Source organism: Epinephelus fuscoguttatus, linkage group LG2 (assembly GCF_011397635.1).
Source record: "Epinephelus fuscoguttatus linkage group LG2, E.fuscoguttatus.final_Chr_v1".
In the NCBI taxonomy this organism is placed as follows: Eukaryota; Metazoa; Chordata; class Actinopteri; order Perciformes; family Serranidae; genus Epinephelus; species Epinephelus fuscoguttatus.
The window spans coordinates 25,759,803-25,777,102 of NC_064753.1; the positions used below are offsets into that span (position 1 = coordinate 25,759,803).

The 17,300-nt window shown below is 41.3% G+C and overlaps 1 protein-coding gene across 2 annotated transcripts; it reads right to left on the minus strand.

Annotated features, from left to right (window-relative positions):
- Positions 1–498: 498 nt before the first annotated feature.
- LOC125880622 (XK-related protein 5-like) lies at positions 499–14,753 on the minus strand. Of its 2 annotated transcripts, none has more exons than XM_049563248.1 (13): positions 14,494–14,753; positions 12,372–12,461; positions 12,132–12,237; positions 11,833–11,999; positions 10,614–10,747; positions 9,808–9,886; positions 9,425–9,594; positions 8,918–9,029; positions 8,319–8,486; positions 7,581–7,771; positions 7,279–7,344; positions 6,872–7,052; positions 499–6,220 (listed from the first exon to the last, which is right to left on the minus strand). In XM_049563248.1, the coding sequence occupies exons 1-13, from the start codon at positions 14,600–14,602 to the stop codon at positions 5,577–5,579; spliced, it is 2,217 nt and encodes a 738-aa protein (XP_049419205.1). In that variant the 5' UTR covers positions 14,603–14,753; the 3' UTR covers positions 499–5,576. The 2 variants fall into 2 exon arrangements, with proteins under 2 accessions (XP_049419205.1, XP_049419195.1); XM_049563238.1 differs by having other exon boundaries at positions 7,261–7,344.
- Positions 14,754–17,300: the final 2,547 nt, after the last annotated feature.

Genomic DNA, 17,300 nt, shown 5'->3' on the forward strand with positions numbered 1-17,300 from the left:
TTATTAAAAGTAGCTTCAAATCTCCTTGGGGGAATCATAGACAGCTTCACTTTGCTGCTTCAGTGTGTTTCACGTTGAAGGGGCACCATAGGAGAAGCCCTTTTTACTGACTTATTATGCAGATATGGTGCAAAATTCTACTATAGTTTTTGTTTAATAAAAGGTCTGCATAGCAAACTTGGGGCCACACCAGCACGGAAACACTTTACACAATGTACAGAGGAATGAGAGGAACGGTGGTGCATGCTTCAGGCCCCCCAGCAGGTTAATCCAGCCCTGTGATAATGTCAACACAGTATGTTCACTGTAATGCTGCACCAGCCATTATACCAGCGACTATACTGACTCCACCATGTAATTATTACTGTATCATTCACACTGTCGTTATGCATCTCCACCTCTATGTCTAAAGCTCATGAAAATATTCAATTGACTGTAAATGTAAGAATGATCAATAAAAGACAAAACTCAAAGCTTTGATCATGACTGATGATTTTATTTTGTCACATCAACAGCACAGTAACTGACTCACCACAACCAGCAACAGTTGCTCTGTGGAAACCTTTGTATGATGAGGTGATGCATGTTGATACATGGAGGCCATCCCGTGACTAAGTGACGTCACACTCAATCAGCAAACTAATATCAGTTCATCAATGAATATATGATACTGCCTCTAAACGACTTCACGTGTGAAACTTCAGCACAAACCTTGACATAATGCACCGTGACTGTCCACGCGTGTCATAACAGTACATGTGACCAAATATAAAAGAAGGAAATTTTTAAGAAAATACAAAATGAGACAAATTAGAAACACAAGTGAAGACTATCATACACGTCAGGTACACAAAGCAAAGCATATCGTTCAAATACAAAGCAATACACACGTCATAAGACAAGCATGGCAGCTGAAGCTGTCTGTCTACAAGGCAAAGCGCTGAGTCATGATGATCAAGCCAAGGCATCGTCTAAAGCATGTGCGTGTAGATACATTTTAATTAGTGCACTAAGATACATTTCATTAGCTTATTGCTGTTGCGTACACATACATCTGAGCATGTGAGTTAAGTACTGTAATGTATGTGTAGTTACAGTGAGTGCTTTCTCTCTCTAAAGGAATAGATACAATTCTCTGGATGAACTAGTAACATGCAGTGACTCCTTTATCTATCAGCAGGTATGTGGATAACAGCTTGACACAGCTTTGATGCAGCGCGTTTTTCTCTGCACTTTGATCCATAAACACCGATTTATAGTCTGCCCATGTTTTATCACAACATTTAACTGCTCATTACAGGTACAGAACTTACTTTATAGCTATTATATTTGTTTAGAAAGTTAAAATAATAAAGTACAGTTAAAAAAGAAAAACAGAAAAAATAGAAGACAAGTATACGTGGAAGACTGATATTGTTAATTCTATGATTACAATCAGATTTCACATATTCAAATAAATAACATTAACATAATATTACATAATACTGGTGTTGACCAAACTTTAAATTCATAGCAGCACATTGTTCCAGGGGCATTTTTATTCTAAATCTCTGCTCCTTATCTATTCCCTTCCTTCCAGTAGCTACATTATCAAAAATGTTTTATGCAGTTAAAGGTGTTTTCAGTCATACAGTGAGTAATTCTCACCAAAACAAATTATAAAAAGATAATAAAATCATTTTTGTCACTTGGAAATTCAGTTTCACTGAGGTAGGAGGTTTAACTGAAAGATATGCGGATGGACTGCGTATATTTATGAGTATAGTGGGCTTTACAAGGGAATACTGACGACATTTAAATTTGTAAATATTTAGTTAAGACTCTGTCAGAATTAGATTTCCCCCTTTATGTTTACTGAGATGGACTGTCTGCATCTGAGGAAATGATTTCTTGTCCAAAACAAAACTGAACTGCTACATTTTTTCTTTACAGGAAGTAAAATAGACCTTGATATTGTACATGGTTAACTTTCTGCACGAGCTAGGTACACAGTTTCTACATATGCTCACTCACAACATGACCATTTGTAGATCAACAAATCATGCTGTGTTACCTTAAATTATGAGGATTTATTTTTACGCCTCAGTGGAAAATGGTGAACATACTGATTTACTGACTGATTAAGGACGATGTTTGACAACAGCAAAACATCCATTTACAAACTCTCACACAACTCGTTGCAGTGTAATCCAAGTCTCATTTATCCAGTTATATGCTCAGTACTTCCAAAACACATGAAGCTCAAGCGAAAGTTCAGTCAGGAAGACAATTCTTTTCATGCTTCGGCTGTAACTTTCTTCCTCACCCTGCCATTCACTCCTCGCCTCTATTCGCCTCAGCAGTCATCAGCCAAAGTCAGCAGCTACCACCACCACTACCAGTGTCTGGACTGCATGGGGGGGATATATCTTGCTGCCGCTTAGGCATCCCATGATCACAAATAATCTCCCTCTGGTGTCTAAGTGCCAAAGACTGAGCACTGACATTTCACATTTAACTTCATCTTTATTTCATTCTTCTGTCTCTCCTGATTGAAACCCATTTTTGCTAAGACCTTACTCTTACTATTACTTACTAAACTGACAGTGAAACTTTTCTATACTGTCTTCAAATCCAGAGTACTAAGGGTTTTTTTTGTTTGTTTGTTTGTTTGCAAAAAATGTGGGAAGTACTGACTGAGCATACACCTGGATAAACTAACTTGGATTATACTGTGTTATACTGCTTGTGTGAATGTTTGCCAACTAATGTTTTGATGTAGTTTTGCTGTTGTTAAATGTGGTCCCCGATTAACACATAAATCAATCCATGGAGGCATGCAAGAAAAACAAACTTTTCTTCCCAAATTCAAGATAACACAGCATGACTATCTGAATTACAAATGATAATTTTGTGGATGAAGTATTCCTTTAACTTTCTTCATCAGGCAGGTACACAGTTTCTTCATGTGCCTTTAAGCTGAGAACAGCTTGTTTGCTGTGTGCTCCTCAATAAAACCAATAAAACCAGTGTGAATAAATGGACGGCAACAATCCAATAGTGCTAAATGCTAATAATTAAAGTAGCAGACACAGCACGCAGCAAAGCCTTCTACCAATCAATATGTAGGCAGAGGAGAAAGAATGCCAAATTAAGAATTAAAATATTTAAATCAGTTTGGAACCATAAGAATTTTAGTCACAAGTTTATAAACACTACCAGTAAACTTCCAGCATATATACGTTTACTGCCATGGCAACCCACATTAACAGGACCAGGAATTAAGATCAGTGCAAGTTCAGTTAGGAAGACTTTCTTTATGCTTCGTTCATTCACAGTTCTGTCTCTCAATCTCACTACTCCTGCTTTTTCCTGTCAGCTGATTATAGGCATTTGGGCGTCCAGTTAAACCAATTAAATTTTGCCATGATCTCTAACAGCTGCTGCTGCTGCTGTCAAACTTTATATCTGCTCTCCTCTCTGCTGCTGTCATCTCAGGCCATTCACCTCCAGTCATCACATCCAGTGCCCAGTTTGAGCTCATCACATCTAAATCCTCAGTACCCTCTACATCTCATCACCACCAGCATCTAGACTCCATGGGGGAAGTAAAATATATGTCACAAATGGAGTCTGTTCGCCAAAGACTCTTCACAATTCTCATGTAAATAAAAATTCTGTCACTCAGAATGAGTCTCTCCTGACTGAACTGCTGCTATGACTGTATCTTATCATCATTCGTAAACTTCCTGTTTTTCATCAGTTAAAGAGGAAACAAACTGTGATTGTCAGAGGTGTTCATAAAAGTTACCTCTTCTTTGTTAGAGATAAGAACCCACACTTAGTATTTGTGTCCTGCAGACATTTCCTTCTTTTGTACTTCATCTTTTCTTTGTCACTAAAGTTACCAGTTTGCAATTATTTGCAATTTCTTCAAAGGGCCAAATGGGGAAAGTGTCTGTCTTGTTTTTTTTGAAAGACTTAAAGCATTTCTGCAGGTCATAATCATTAAAACAGACAAAAACAAGCCGTCAACAAGTTTAAAAAAAATAGACGTATAAAATGAAATGCATTAACAAACAGCATTACAATAGAAACATCACGTGACACTGCTTTCATATTCTATATTGCTTAATTTCCCTTTGACGTGTTCTCGTGTTCATCATCAATCATAGTGTATTCTACAGAGCATCATGCTACGTGAGCTGTACCTTTTCTGCTATAAAGTGCCGACTGGAATTATTGCAGTTACAATTAGCAACGTAAAGCAGAGCACATAATCTATAAAAAATCCCTCAAAGCTTTGCTTTTAGTCTTTTGCTTATCTGATAGTTTCATGAAAATAAAGACATCAATTAATAGATTTGAGTATTTTACAGAGTGTAAAAGGGAGTTCTGTTTCTTTGTAATGTGTGTGATGTAATGTACGGAGCTGTACACACAGTGGGTGACTGATCGGATGAATGAGGGACTTCCTGGAAACTGGACGGGATGTTTAACATCATCTGAAGGTTTTTGTGTAAAAAAATGTAAGCTTTTGCAGGAATTATAACGTCAAAGCCTTTTGTAGGTATGCTTAGATTTGCATTAAGTCTGCTTTATTTATTTATTTATTTATTATGACAGATAATTGGTTTGATTGTATCAGACTTACCAATGTAGAAAAAAAGACACTGGCACTGGTAAGTGGCGTTACATGAAAGTCAGCATGTTTGGTGTTTGTAAACTAGTTTGATAAAATGGTTCATTTTGAAAATTCTTCCATTTAAGTTACTTCATCTTGATTCACGTGATTGTTTAAGCTTAAGATTTTATCACAACTCATGATTCAAATATCATCATAATAATTATGATTGTTTTAACAATTAGTTTGCTCTTTAAAAATTAGGTAACCAGCTGACTCCACTGCCTGAATAAGTCCTAACTGCATTAGTTTTTTTGTGTTTAGTTAAAAACACAAATAAATGACCAAGAGTGAGGGTTTATCTACATGAATAAAAGTGATGTCCCACATGAATTAGCACCTGTGAAGTTTTATCTGTTTTGAGGAGTAACCCAGATGTAGTTTTCTGTAAATAATGACCTGTAGTAGTGAATAGTGATTTTTTTTTTCAGCAAATGGTTTTAAAGAACTGAAAGAATCCCCCCATCCTCCATGTTTGAATGGCTGATTACCTTGTATGTCCGTGTTTGTCACCGATAACTCATCTAGTGGCCTCGGTAGATAGCAGACGACTACTAGCCCCGCCTCCTACACATGAATTTGCCAGATGCTTCCTTTTCACCTTTTTCAAAGTAGCATATGAGGGCGGTCATACTATCACACTCTCCTCCAGCAAGTGTGCTATCTATGCATCCTAAATGTCTGCGTATGTGACCCTTGCATCTTCATGTCAGGGAGAAAAACATAAATAAGAATTTATATAGTATATCTTCCATGACTGACTCAAATGAACTGAGCTGAAAAGACCCCTTCACTCCCCGCCAAGCCTTCCCCAGGTTACTTAATGCATGAATTCATTTATATCCTAAACTGCTAAACTAAAAAAGACACCACTGCCCACCCAGTTGTTCTTCCCCTTGACCCTCCACCCTCCTTACACCATTCTCTCTCTAGTGTCCACAAACTGGACCATCTGTTTGCGAGCGTGGGAGATGACTGGAGTGAGTGGAACGACTGGAGTACCAGGAGTAGTAGCACCAGGAGTTGAACCAACAGGCGTTGAAGGAGCAGGAGTCGAAGCTGCAGGTGTTGATGATGCAGAAGGGGTCGATGCACCGGGGCTTCCACCTGGGGTGGGGCCTGGAGTTGTACCTGGAGTGGCCGGGATGATAACAACAGGAGACGGACCTGGACTCTCAGATCGAGGCTCCAGGCGTGGGGTGGACGTGATAAAACGAGCCTCTCTGATCCGGTAGGGACTTCTGTAGGTGGAGATGGGCGACAACTCAGAGCCCCAGCCCAGATAGCTGCCACTGGAGGGAGACTGCGCATCTGCGCTGAAGTACAGCGTAGTGGTGGACTCTCCAGGCAGTGATGGCCTTTTCTCTGGAGAGCCAATCAGGAGAGGGGAACGTCGCTCAGGTGACCAGCCGGGAGTCTTGATGTCCAGGGAACCTACGGAGGACGAGGCTTCGGTCAGGGATGCAGCGTTGCTGTCAATATGGCGAAGGCTGCTTGGTTGCCGCGGGGATGAAGGTGTTGGTGAGCCATAAGCAGCACTCTGAAACTCCTCATCACCTTTGAAAATGAAATCACATCGAGTAGAAAGGTAAAGTGTGTTTAACAAAGAAGACACAAATAAAATACTAGTACTTTTTGCATAAATCTTAAGAACAGAAAGCTGAACTAAAATAAACACTTAAATGAGGGCATTTTCTCTCCATCAGTCTGCAAGAAGACCTCTCAAAACTGACCAGTGCATGAAAAAACAATGTTTTCAACTGGGGTGTCTCACTTTACAAGTTTGCCATATCACTTTTTTGAAGCGATGGTATGTCAGTGTTTTGTCCACAGCTTGTTTGCAGCCTCCAAGTGGCCAAACAAATTGCTTATTTCAGGTTTAAAGTATTATCTAACAGGCAGCATGATCAAATACACCAGAAAAGTATCACAGAGACTGTTGTGCTGTCCAAGTATTAAAACAAATCCATGTCAAAGGTCAACAATAAAAGAGGAACACCTCATGAATATATTCACTGCATCCTCTCTCCCTTAGTGGATAAAAGTAAAAGATGTTGGTGGCATAATAAATCTACTGTTTGATGGTCTGCAATACCGCAGTCAGCACCTGTGGACAAAATCTTTATCATAGTAACATTTCTGTGGTCACTGAGTGTGTCTTTCTGAGTGTGTGCACCAGCAGGCTTCAGTGTTCATCAAGCATCCAACCTTTTTCAGATGGTGCAGCGCTGGACTCATCTTCTGCACTCTCTTCAGGAATGACCTCCTGTACTGGGATGATCTCTGGAAAATTTCTTATATCGTGGATTGTTGTGGGTGGAGCTTTTCTCACTGGCCTGGCTACCACAGTGGAGGGAGCTGGCTTTGGTGGTTGGACCACCTCTCTCACCTGCGGACAAGACAGACAGCTGAGCTCCAGAGTGCAGACAGACAAACTCAGAGTAGTAGCAGCCAATATGGTGGCTGAGCTAGTTGTTTATTATATTCATGAACGACAATCATTCATCTCCACTGTCAAATCCTACACATAGTGGCTCCAAATATACATGTAGTCCCAGTTTATGGTTTAAGAGGGATAAATGATACACAGGACTTGCCTGTGGAGCCTGGGTCACCTGTGGTGGAGGTGGTTGAGGAGCTGGTTGTGAGATCTGAGGAACCTGCGGTTGAACAAGCGGCATCTGACAAATCACAGCACAAAATAAGAGTAAGAAACTGTTTTACATAATAGTAAAAGACATCACGTAGTAGGCTGCATGCCAGGAGGGACAGGTTTAGGAAGCACAAAGAACATTCTTTCCATTGAAAAAAATAGTAATGAAATTCAGATTTTTTTAAAAGATCGATTTACAGGAAGTCTCACTACTAAAAGAAATAGTTCTTCAAAGCAACGTTCAACAACAGGAACCCAACAAACCCGAGGGACATGATGTTCATCAGGGGAGTGAACTTCCTCAGACAGACCCATCAGTCCAGCCAGTCCCCCCTCGCCATACGACGTCCAGATCTTAGTGACATCCCCCGTCTTCATGGCCAAGCGAATCAACAGCCAGTGGTGATGTTTCCAGCCCTCCCATTGGATAGGGAGATCCATGAGGGTCCCACCTCCTGATTAAATTAAGAACCACTGTCACTATAATAATAGGTAGGTAGGTTGGTAGGTAGAGTAGAGTGGGTAGGTAGGTAAGTAGGGTAGGATGGGTGTTAAGGTAGTTAGAGTGGGTAGGGAGGTAAGCAGGTAGGTTGGGTAGGTTGGGTAAGTACGTAGATAGGTAGGTAGGTAGGTAGGTAGGTAGGTAGGAAGGAAAAGTTGGCTAGGTAGGTAGGTAGGAAGATAGGTAGTTATTCAAGTGAATAGTTAGGTAGGTATGTATGTAGGTTGGTATGTAGATAGGAAGAGAGGTAAGTAGTTAGGCAGGTGAATAGGTAGGTAGGTAGGTAAGTAGGTAAGTGGGCAGGAAGGGTGATGGTTAGGTAGGTTAGTAGGTAGGCAGGTTGGTTGGAAGGTAGGTATGTAAGTAAGTAGGTAGGTAGTAAGGAAGGGTAGGGGGGTAGGGTTGTGTAGGTAGGTGTTATTAGGTAGGGTGGGTAGTTAGGAAAGTACGGTGGGGAGGTAGGTTTTAGGTAGGTAGGTTTTGGTTGGTATTTAACAGACCAGACAGTGTTGCATGGCGATGGAAAGTGGGTGTGACTTTCTCCTCCAATGACAGTGTAGATCCACGTTCAGCGCAGGCTCCACCTATCCCCCTGTGGCGAATACTCTGGAAAATCTCAAAGGACTTGGGGTGGAGGAAACGATAGTAGAGCACCAACGCTATCACTCCTGGAGAGAGAAAGAAACAGATAAAAAAGATGAGACACCGGAAGGACTTGAAAATGCGTTGTGCAGGTGTGTGTAAGTTTTTAGATCTCAACAGAAAAGATGGAAATGAACATACAGGAGAGCAGCATTTATAGTTTTTTAGCCATGCCAGTGGTAATTTTGTACAGATATCCATGCTCCCATCAGGATGAACTGTGATAAGTTTGGTGATCCCTTAATTTTTTCATCTGGTGCTACCATCAGACGAAAATTTCCAACTGCAATGGTTAGCTTGTTAAACTAACATGATGAACAGGATTTCACCTGCTTAGCATTAGTCTGTTACCATCATCAGTGTTAGCATGCCAACATTAACATTTAATGCAGCCTCATAAAGCCACTAGCATGTCTACGGACTCTTAGTCTGGTGATACAGTGTTGCTGTGTCTCACCGATGAGGAAGCTACAGAACACTGCAGCTGGGATCCCCACAGTGTCCCAGGACACCATGGTGAACAACCACGAGGAGGCCAGAAGAAGCAAAGCGTTCTCTAAGAACATGACCTAAAGAAGAATGATCAGAAACAGAGGAAGATGGTTACCCTTTTCCATGATTGAAATCCATATTTGTCTCATATTGGTCTCTTTATTCAGCTTAGTGCATGTCTAAGTGTTTATACTGATTCAACGGGTGCATTATCAGCATCTCAGGTCGGCTATGCCATCTGCTGGACAGTTTTAAGCAATACACATGTTTTTAGTGCTTGTATTGGCTCATTTTTAACTCATGTCTGTAATGTGACTGTGCTAGGCAGTATATATTTTACCTCATGATTAGTTGTTTAATTTGTTTTTCTTTTCTCTTTGTCGGGTCTCAAATGTTGCAAGTATTTCTTTTTTTTGTTGATGGCCCTGCCCAAAAAGGCATGAATGGACCACAAACACACACACGCACATACCAGGTAGAACCCAGCCATGCGGTATCTGGATTGACCCCACTTCACATTGAGGAACAGAAAGATGTGGATGGCTCCCAGCACCAGGTTGAAGAGTCTCCATCGACTAGTTGAACGTATGATGTCAGTCTGCTGAGACACCATCCAGAAAGTTGCACCCAGCCAGTGCACACCTGACACACACACAAACACACACAACCAATTAAATATTCAACCTTTAAAGCATACACATACCAATTCAGAGAACCTGAGTAGAGGTGATGAACCATAACATAGTTGTCCTTGGCTGAGCAAAAACAAGCCACTCTCTGCCTTATCCAGTAGAAAATGGACTGTCAGGTTAGAAAGCATGAGCTTGGGGATGAAGCCTTGGCATCCAGACTTACCAAGGACTCCCAGGATCCACTGTTTGAAGATACGTGTGAAGAGCATGAGAACAGCAAATCGAGATCCCAACATACTGACCTACAGATAGAGAAAATATAGCTGTCACACAAACAAAGCCAAACACAGGCATATACGTATGCAGCTTATTAAATTGAGATTACTATACTGAGGGTGTGTGTTGTGCATATTGACTGCAGGAGGGTTGTGTAACTGCTCAGGTGGCAGAATAACATGTTGGCATTGTACATTTCTGCAAACCATTGATATGTTTCATACGTATGACATAGTTCAGATTACATGAGTATGAGTGGAGTTTCTCATCAGAAAGAAGAGGGGATGATGGATGTCATAACACCTAAGCGAGACAGCTGCCAAGTAGAAGACAGCTGCAGACCACTGTTCAAGACCAACAAACGTTGAGACAGTTGAGACATGTCCAGTCTTGTTTGTTGTGACAAAATTGTGAATTTTTTAAGACAGTTCAGAACATATCCAGGTGTTTTTTTTAAAACAGTTTGGGACATGTCTAGCCATGTTTGTAGCAACAAAATGAGGTGCGTTTGAGCCAAAACATGATGTTTTCCTTACCATAACAAAGTGTTTTGTTTTTTGTTTTGGGCAAGCCTAACCACATGTTAACACACAGCATTGTCACAACATAACATTTAAAACTGAAATGTAAAGAAAAGTAAAGTTTCAACATATCTGCAACATATGACATGTACAAAGTAACATATCTGTGTTTTGCAGAAACATGCAATGCCAACATTATTCTGGCGACTGGGTGGTGTGTAAAGATGCCCACCCTCCACAGAAGTCGGCAGAGGATGGCAGCAGGGGTCATTTGTAGGTGTCCTGGTCTGATGAGTGAACAGGCTCTGGCATAGAGGACCAAGGCCCAGGCCAGAGATAACAAACACACCACAAAACACACCGAGGCTGGAGGGGGAGAGGGATGAAGCAGAGAGGAGAAGAAATGTAAATACTCTGATACCTTGCAATGCTACATACATACTGTGCATCAAATACAAGTCTGCTGCCTGCACATGCACACTGGAAATGGCAGAGAAATTGTTTCAGATTAAAGCTGCACAAATTGTTTTGTTTGTTTTTTTTGGCCACTTGGGGGCAGTAGAACAGTTATTGTTCAGGTCATACATGTTTATATATCTATATTGTGAAGTTATCATAAAGTTATTGTAGCAAACATGTTAGCAAACAGCTGTTTACCTGATACAACAGACATAAAGCAACATCAGCATTCATTTAGAATCATGTTTCTGGTCACCTAATAAGTCTAAGTGCAGTTTTCACTCTCTCTCACCTCTGTTTTGGTCTCTACCAACTCCTGAGGGAAATATCTGGCACAATGTTCATGAGCTAGTTGTTAACTTTCTCTGCTATTTATGAAAGCAGTGAGACTGAACCAAAGCAATAACTTTGTGGGCTGAAAACAACAATCAGAGACACTAAAAAGTTCCATATAACTTGGGTGAACTACAGCTTTGTCACATTAAGCAGTTATTTTATTCTCATCGTTTGAGTTAGACTATATTTTTTACATTTGATCTGCCATTCTGAAGGCACAACTTACTCACAAACAAAAAATCAGTGACACGGTAAATCATATTTGCACAGTTGACCTGAAGTCTGTTCCGCAGCGGGACAGTACAGACCATTAGAGGACTCTCTCTGGGCTTCAATATTACATTTTTCAACATTACACAGATGTGTTAGTATTGAGGACCACTAGGGGACACTGTGCAGGGAGTGAGAATGGACCAAAACAGTAATGTTGTGGCCTGAGCAGCTGAAATCCTCTACAAAGCTCTGTAAAGCCGAGGGATGCTGCAGAGATAATTCTCTGTGGGTTCCTCACTACGAGCAAGTCTTTTCAAATTGTCATATTGTTACAGCTATTTTACATACTTTTACCACAACACACAAATAATTACACATGCTATTTCAGACCATATCACCTTGGCACAAATGATTTCTACATTTCCTGCTCAGTCTCTCCTTACCTGGAGATTTGATCCCTATATCAGTGCAGATGAGCACATAGGTCTGCAGCAGCGTCTGAGGGAGGGTGACCACCAACGCCTCAAACAGACGTAAGGCTGATACATCAGCCTGCTGCATGATCTCACTGTACACATCCTCATCTGGCAGACACATGCACTCCAACAGCCTGTGGAGGTCAGAGATGGATGAAGGGGAGGCAAAGGAGAGGAGGAGAAAAGGAAAAGCCACTACATCATTATTATCATCATCAAATATAAACAAATAGATGTAACGATGCACACGCACAAGGCTGACTCACCTTTTGAAGATACCCAGGTGCAGTATGTGTGTCCAGGTGAGAGACTTCCTGCGGATGCGTCCATCTGACAGGTACCACAGATAACTGAGCCACTGAGGACCCCAGCCTGTGAAAGAATAGAATAAACATAAAACCCTATCCATTGTCATTCAGTCTCTATTGTTATTCTTGAGGACCTCAACTTAAATATTTATGCTGTAAATATAGATTGATATGTTGCTGTTGTTGTTGTTGTCTCACCTGGCAGCAGGAACAGCGCAGTGAAGCCAGCGAGATGGGCATAGCAGTAGTTGTGACCCACCCACAGGTAGTACACAAAGCAATAGATCACTGGGGAAAGAGGGGAGAGACACACAAAGAAACATTTAGATCTATTTGACCAGACGAGACGGCTACAACACAAAATCATTACATCACTCACATTAATGGTTGAAATGAATCATAGTGAGTCAGATACACTCTGCAGGCTGTTGCTGAGTGTGCTGCTGATGATGCTACAGAATTTTTTTATAAGGTCTGAATCACAAAAATGTAGAGATTAACAGGTAAATCACATTGTGCATACACAGTTGCAGGACCATAAAACAGATTAGCTTCAGAAATCACATGCACAATATCACAGTAGCATCTCTAAGATAATAGCTGTCTCTTGATATGGTAGCTCATTATTATCACCAACTGTGTGAAACAGCGTGTAAATAACAGACTAGCAGTATTTTGTACGATACTGCTTATGTTGCAGTGCTTATAATGTAAGTGTTTACATCAGGGCAACAGCATTTGTAAGAGCCTTCACCTTTTCATATGACCTCTATCCTAAGCATGCATGGATTACTGAGTAGGCCTACCGGGCACAGACCCAGGGGCCCAAAGTGTTAGGGGCCCCCTGGCCTTCATCTGCAAATAGTCACACACCAGGAAGTGTCACAGCTCAGGTTTCTTAGGTTAGGTTTTTTATTTCATTCATTCATGTTGTTTGATGTTTTACTTTGAAACTCACATCCTCACTTCCTGCGTCTGTGTGTTTTCCCTCCCTATTGATGACTTCACCTGTGTCTCGCTCCTTATGTGTCTAACCTTCTGTTAGATTTAGCCTGTTGATTGACTCTGCCTCTGACTCATCCCTTGGATTTATTTGCCTTCACTGGTAGTCTTTCTGTGTACCAAACCTACCTTTTGACCATTACAGACTGTCATTTTAGCCAAACTGTCTCCAGAGTTATGTGTTTGAGCCCACTCTCAACTGGTTGACATGTCGTTGCATGAGGAGACTCAAAGGTACTACAAGAAGACACTAAAAGACCACAAGACATGCAAAACGACTACAACGAGACACAAACTGACAAAAAATAGACACAAAACCACAAAAAATGGCTCATAACTAAAGAAAGATGCAAAACAACAACCACAAAACAGAAGTAAAACCCCCACAAAGTCTGTGTCTTGCTCCTGTGTAGGAGACATGGTGGAGCCTCTTTACATATCTGCGCCCAGGGGCCCATTGTCTCATAATCCGCCCATGTATCTATGGTTTATTGACAACAAGAGTGCAGCTTCCTCTCCTCACTTACAGACTCCTCTCATCAGCTCTGCACTCTGCCTCCCTCCCTCCATCTCCCCACACATGTAATCTGAACCCCTTCAGCTGCCAAACAGGCGGGCTGCCCGGGCAGACTAGGCCCCATCGTGGGGTACGCCCATCCCCTCGTCCATTCATACACCTCCAAAAAAAAAGGGCGCTGAAATATGACAACATGGCTCCGCTTTGTTTTTATCCAGAAAAGAGCTCTCTGCTGCTGTAATGTCACGGCTATTGGAAAGAGATTGACTCTGGAAAACTCAGGCATGAGTCTGCAGTTCTGCTGCATACTGGATTTCATAACATGCAGCGTATAAAAATAGGAAAGAGGCGCACTAGTGCTGACTGCAGACTCTGGCTCTATTATTCATGACAACACAGGGCACAGCTGCTCAAGTAGAAACACATGTACAACTTTATATGTTGGATTATTATCGATACTTAAACAGACCAACACATCATCTTAAACCCCCCTATGTCTCATCTACAGCATGCCAGCATCTCCCCTCCAGCCGCTGTACCCCGCACACACTGTACATCAATGTGGCACGCGCCCACATGCACGCGCACGCAAATAAAGTCAAATAACACACAACAGGGATGCGCGTGGGCACATGCCACTACATTACAATACACAGACACGTCTTTAGTGATGCTGCACTCGGTTTTATTGTCTGTAAACAGGGCGTTTGTGTGTGTGTGTGTGTGTGTGTGTGTGTGTGTGTGTGTGTGTGTGTGTGTGTGTGTGTGTGCGCGCATGTGTGTGTCCCAGGTAAGACTCACGCGCAGTCCTCTCTGCAACGATGAGAAATGCGGTAAAGGCGAAGATGCAAACTTGGCAGCACGGCATGCAGGCGCCTCCGTTGCTCGGAGCCGCTGAGTAGTCTCTCATGGTGGATTGAAACCCTGTAGTGTCAGATTCACGGTGAGATCAGATGTTAGTCTGTAGGCCGGTGTTGTTCTGGTCCCGGTCGGGAGTCGGTCCAGCTGCAGCAGCCTCCTGTCTGCTCCGGATCCCCGTCCCAACGTCACCGCCCGTCCCGTTAAAGCGATAGCACTGGTGTAGTGGAGTGGCATCTATTCACTGTCTGATTTTAACTTAACTCATTTTGAGCTTGGTCATACTTAAACATACTCATGACTCACACCTCAGTGTTCAAGTCATACAGAGTTTGTATGTAGAGTCTAAGTCTTGTAATTGCATGTAAGAGGAGGGTAAAGAGCACAAAATGGGCCAGTATATGACTTAACTCACTAAATTAAAGTAATATAGGATATATTTTATTCACATTATGCTCACAAGTATGAAAGGCAGTGCCGGACCTAACACATTCAGCGCCCTGGGCAAGACCTCCCCTCCCCCCAAAACCCATATATTTTTGATTACATTCATGTTTCATATTTATTTGCTTGCAAATCTTCAAATTTTTCATCCTCTTGTGCACAACCAATTGTCTTTCATTTTCTCTTTCCCTAATGCTCTCCACATACAGTCCACCATTTTTCTTTTGTTTGATTTTTATTTTTATTCTTATTTTTTATTTCATTGTATTTCTATCTATTTTTATTTTATTTATTTTGTTATTTCATTTTATTTATTTCATTTTGAATGCCAAAAAAGAAAAACTATCAATTTCGGCACCCCTCCTCTGGGCCAATTAGAAGATCTGCCACTGATGAAATGACACAACAGAGTAATTTTATTTATGTAGAGTATTTTATGTTTTCTATCTCATTGTTTGTTTTCTATGTTTTACTGTAATGCACATTGTGTTTACCTGTGTATGAAATGTGCTGTGCAGATAAAATTGACTTGACTTAAACTCAATATTGGACCATGGAGAAATCTCCAATGTTTGAAATGTTGCATTAAAGTATCATTGCACCACTTTTTATGAATCTAACTCAGTTTTCCTAACAATCCCAACATTCCATTCAGTCATTTTATCCAGTGGACATGTGTCATGCCACTTTGTAAACACTGGAGGACATGATGAACATGACCAAACTGATTTTTGAGGGAAATATCCCACAAATGCATTTTCCTTCCTTACAAATGTGGCACCATTTTAAAGGGAAATAAACAGGCTTTCCAACAGTATAAAATTTATTGCCAAGAAGAATTGTTACAACAAAGAAACAGTCTACCAAACACAAATTTCCTTACTTTTTGTGCTTGGTTTACATTCCTCCATTTACTTATTCATCTATTTATTTTAATTGTAATTATCTGATTGAAAGCTGTCTTCTCTCCCTTTTGCCTTTGCTCTTTTCTATTTGGCATTCACCACGTGGCTTTTCAAGCTGTGTATAACTGAGTTGTGGTCTGTAGAGTGGAGGGCTGGCCTGGGGAGCAGGGGCACATTATGAACACCAGGGGGAGTCAGACTCCAATAATTGATCATTCTCACGGACTATAAATGAGAAAGTTAACCCATCTTGCCTTGTGTCCATCAAACTCAAGTGTTCATGTTTGTGTGTGGGAAAGGTGTGTAACAGTAGCTGTGACTGGTTGGTAAGGACCAAGGTATCTGTGGTCGTATCTGGAGCAAAGCCTTTGACACAATTCCTCAGTGTAACCCTGAGATGCTTGATAGTCATGTCCCTTTTGATGTAACACCTAAACATACAAGATCCAACCCAACTTTCAGTCCTATGGTGTATTGTATATGTTTATGTATGTGCTAATGCTTTCCACTAAAGGAACACTTAGCCCCCCAAATTTGTATATCAGTTACTCACCCTGAAGAATACTTTGTTTTTCTCGCATGCCTCCATGGTGAACACAGTGGCGCCTCGATCGGGGGGGCAGAGACCAGAATCGCTTGCTGACTGGTGCGGAGAGATGGCTTCTAGTGTGAAAGGAGGCCAGGCGACTACTGACAGCTAGGGTGAACCCGGCGTAAGGCATCCAGTGGTACCAACCATGTCGGTATAGCTTGTGGGAAAGGGGGCTAAATGATGCTCCAAAGTTAAGTTAAATTGTGGTGAGGGAACAACTGGCAGGACCATTGTCAAAGGGGTCCCTTGAACTTCCACCTCAAGTTATCTGAATGAAAATGGGTTCTATGGGTGCCCACCAGTCTCCCCTAAACATGAGAAGGATTGTTCCCAGTAAATGTTTTGCTCATTACAATCAATGTTTTTCTTCAAATTAAAGCTATCTCTTTATGAAAAAGGACAACCAGTCTATTAGAAGAGCAATGAATTGCCCTACATGTATAGATACATAACACATTAAAACAGGATTGTTGAACAACTCACTTGAGAAAACTGACACGGGGAAAACATGCAAACTCCACATTGGTGGAGGCCGGCGGGTTCAAACCTGGATCCTTCTCTTCTGTACGGTGACAGTGCACCACTGTACTGCCCATATAATCAGTAACATGAACTGTAAAATAAGGAAACCAGTGTGCGATTCCTTAACTCTGCATGTTGACATAGTTCTCAACTAGTTTATATAATTTGTGTTTCCCTCAGCTCTGTAATCTTTGATAAAATATGGCAACCATTCATGTCCTGTTTATCAAGAATGACCAGTGTTTGCACATATGCATATATGCTTGTTTATAATGGGTTGGACAAAC

Bases quoted from the DNA above. Each gene is read 5' to 3' on its own strand.
- LOC125880622 (XM_049563238.1), bottom strand. From the start codon at position 14,602: ATGAGAGACTACTCAGCGGCTCCGAGCAACGGAGGCGCCTGCATGCCG. The intron at 9,030-9,424 runs GTATGTGCGTGT...ATTCTTCTTTAG, and splicing joins GCATGGCTGGGTTCTACCTG to GTCATGTTCTTAGAGAACGC. The intron at 7,345-7,580 runs GTTTGTTGGGTT...GTGATTTGTCAG, and splicing joins ATGAACATCATGTCCCTCGG to ATGCCGCTTGTTCAACCGCA.